Source organism: Calliphora vicina, chromosome 3, assembly GCF_958450345.1.
Source record: "Calliphora vicina chromosome 3, idCalVici1.1, whole genome shotgun sequence".
NCBI classification, from domain to species: Eukaryota; Metazoa; Arthropoda; class Insecta; order Diptera; family Calliphoridae; genus Calliphora; species Calliphora vicina.
In genome coordinates this window covers 76,513,387-76,516,477 of record NC_088782.1, presented here as the reverse complement: position 1 = coordinate 76,516,477, position 3,091 = coordinate 76,513,387, and the positions used below count along the sequence as shown (strand labels likewise).

Genomic DNA, 3,091 nt, shown 5'->3' with positions numbered 1-3,091 from the left:
GAACATTTTTTGAAGCTGTAGTTTAAGCAATAGTTACAAATTTTTAGTTATCGCAGCTTTTTAAACACTGGTTTTTGTATGCTGAATTTAATTTCAAAATTGTTTTTGCGGTGATAAGATTCTCGTCGTCGTCTGGCAAAAACAGTTTTATTTAAATTTCTTTTATATTTCAATTATTCATGGTCTGGTTATTTACATATTTAAACAAATTGCTTAAAATATCTCCACATAAAAAATACAAATGCTCAGATTTTTGCTTATTATCACTCAATTTATAATTTATTCAGTTTTATTTCTACATTTATTAATAAATGAAAAGATTAATATTGCTAAAAAAGCAAACACAACAAAAAAATAATAAAAACTGCACAGCAATAAAGGCAAAAATAATGTAAATTAAGCATTTTGAATATATATTATGAATACATATAGTACATAGTACACGACGACGACTTGACAATCAGATACTGTAATATAATATATTTAGTAGGAACAAATGTACATATATAACTTTGTATACCAATATACATATATGTAAGTATATATTTAAAAACAGAATTAAATTTAAATTACATGTATAAAATGTACGGTTGTTCAAAGTAGATTTGCTTTTTTTTATTTACAGATTTGTACGAATTGAAACTTATTCTTATGAATTAATTGTGTAAGGAAATATTTGCATTTAAATTATCATACAAGCAAGAAATTCATATTTTCTTGAATATTATTATTATTAGCAGCTAATTCAGTCTTTGAGGGACACGTGTCATCAGTTTACTGATGAACTTGATGTACGGCTTGAGCTCTTCCGGATGGATCTTCTGGGCAGCCCCAGTCGAGACGTGGCACCCAGCGTTTAACAGTTTTGGCAGCACCGCTTCCGGGAAATAGTTCTGTGAAGATGCACCTGTAGTAGTAGGCTTCTTTGGTGGATGGTGTATTGATTGGAAATCTCTCGGAGGCTGTGGCAAACTCGTTGTCGGTGATATGGTCTGTGGCTACCCGGCGAATATTATCGATCCAATCGTAACCTACGCCATCGGAGAACTGTTCCTTCTGTCGCCACAGAATCTCATCGGGCAGATATTGGTTGGCGAATGCTGCTCGCAAAACGTGCTTCTCTATGCGATGCTTTTGTTGGTCGCCAAAACAGTTAAGTTCGCCAGGTATTTTGTCTTCCGGCCTTATGGACATCACATAATTTACAAATGCTGTATCCAAGAAGGGAACTCGAAGTTCAATGCCCTTAGCCATTGTTACTTTGTTGGCACGCAGGCAATCAGAGTCGCAAAGTTGGGACACACGTTTCACCAGTTCTTGATGAAACTCAGTGTAGTTGGGCGCCTTAAAGAAGTACAAGTATCCACCGAAAATCTCATCAGCACCTTCGCCGGATAAGATCATTTTGATGCCAGTACTTTTGATGTGGCGCGCTAGCAGTAGCATGGGCAAACTACAACGGACTGTGGTTACATCGTATGTCTCCAAATGATAGATGATGTCTCGAATACCATCCAAAGCATCTGCAATTTCGAAAATAACTTCAGTGTGATCACTGTTAATGTAGTCGGCTACCAGACGAGCGGCTTTAAAGTCCGGAGCATTGCGTAAGCCCACCGAAAATGTGGTAAGTCTAAAGTTGGGATCACGTTCCCGACGTATTTTTGTAGCAATCGATGCCACCAAGCTGCTGTCTACACCGCCAGACAATAAGGCACCGAATGGCACATCACATTGTAAATGGGATCGTACTGCATTCTCCAAACTGGTTCTCAACAAATTCAAGTCGGTGTTTAAGTTCGGAATATCACTCTGCCATGGCTGCTTGAAGTATGTCTTTCGCACGAGATTATCGGCTTTGCCAAAACGCAATTCGCCGGGTGTAAAAGCTTCGATCTTTGGGCAAATCTCTACTAAACATTTCATTTCAGATGCAACCCATACATTGCCATCTGTGTCCTCTCCGATGTACATGGGAATAATGCCGAATGGATCTCGCGCCATGAGAATAGTTTTTGAACGTTTATCGTACAAGACAAAAGCAAACATGCCGGTAATATATTCCAGTAAACCTTCTCCAAATTCTTCATACAATTCGATGATGACATTGCAATCGCTTTTGGGCTTGTAGTGGCCACGAAGTTTTGCAATTTCGGACGACTGCTCCAAATAATTGTAGATCTCACCATTGGCAATTAAAATTACATTTTCATTTTCGGAATACAGAGGCTGGTGGCCTGTGTGAACACCTACAATAGCCAAACGTTCGTGAATCATGACAACTCCCTGTTCGGGGATGTGACATACACCGGTATCGTCAGGGCCCCGATGCCGTTGCTTGCCGCTCTGTCTGTAAGCGATTTCTCGCAAACTGTGCAGACTTCCGTGGTACATTTTCGGTTTAATGGGTTCACCATTCTTTGAAAAAATTGCAAATATTCCACACATTATCACTAATACTCTGATTATACACCTGTCTGGTTTTCTTTTGTTTTTGTTATTTAAATTGTTTACTTTATTTTGAAACGAATTCAAATTTCTTGAACACAGCACTGACTTTCAATGTAGTATTATCAGTAAGACTAAGGGAAATTCCCTGCTGTGGCTGCTTTTAAAGTACCCAACCAAGGCGAATTCAAACAACAATCAAAAACAACCTCACCAATACTCATTAATCCACCAGACTTGTACATACCCTGCCAGCAATTGGAAGTTATATTTTCGATATTTATACTAAAATGTGTCTCTTTTGTATCGCAAAAATGTTAGTCAGCATATAAAAAAACATTTTACAAAAACAAATTACATTACTATCGAATTATGCTCATCTTAAAGTACATTTTAGTTATAAACAAAGATCCCTAAAAATTAACTTAATTAATTAAAAAGTACATTATGATACAGAAAATATCCATTTTAGTATACAAAAGAATATAATTTTTGGTTAGTAAGAAATTTTACAATTACAATTTACATTAGTATCAATGAATAATTTATTTTTTACAAAAGTGTAGAGTTAGTGTAATAACTAGTGAATTTTCTTAAAAAAGGTAAATGCGTATTCCAATTAATTAGTGTAACTTATTTTATA

At 36.1% G+C, this 3,091-nt stretch overlaps 1 protein-coding gene across 1 annotated transcript; it reads right to left on the bottom strand.

Annotated features, from left to right (window-relative positions):
* Positions 1-250: 250 nt before the first annotated feature.
* AsnS (asparagine synthetase) lies at positions 251-2,513 on the bottom strand. Its single transcript, XM_065503199.1, has one exon. It carries the CDS (start codon positions 2,446-2,448, stop codon positions 775-777), a length of 1,674 nt encoding a protein of 557 aa, XP_065359271.1. The 5' UTR covers positions 2,449-2,513; the 3' UTR covers positions 251-774.
* Positions 2,514-3,091: the final 578 nt, after the last annotated feature.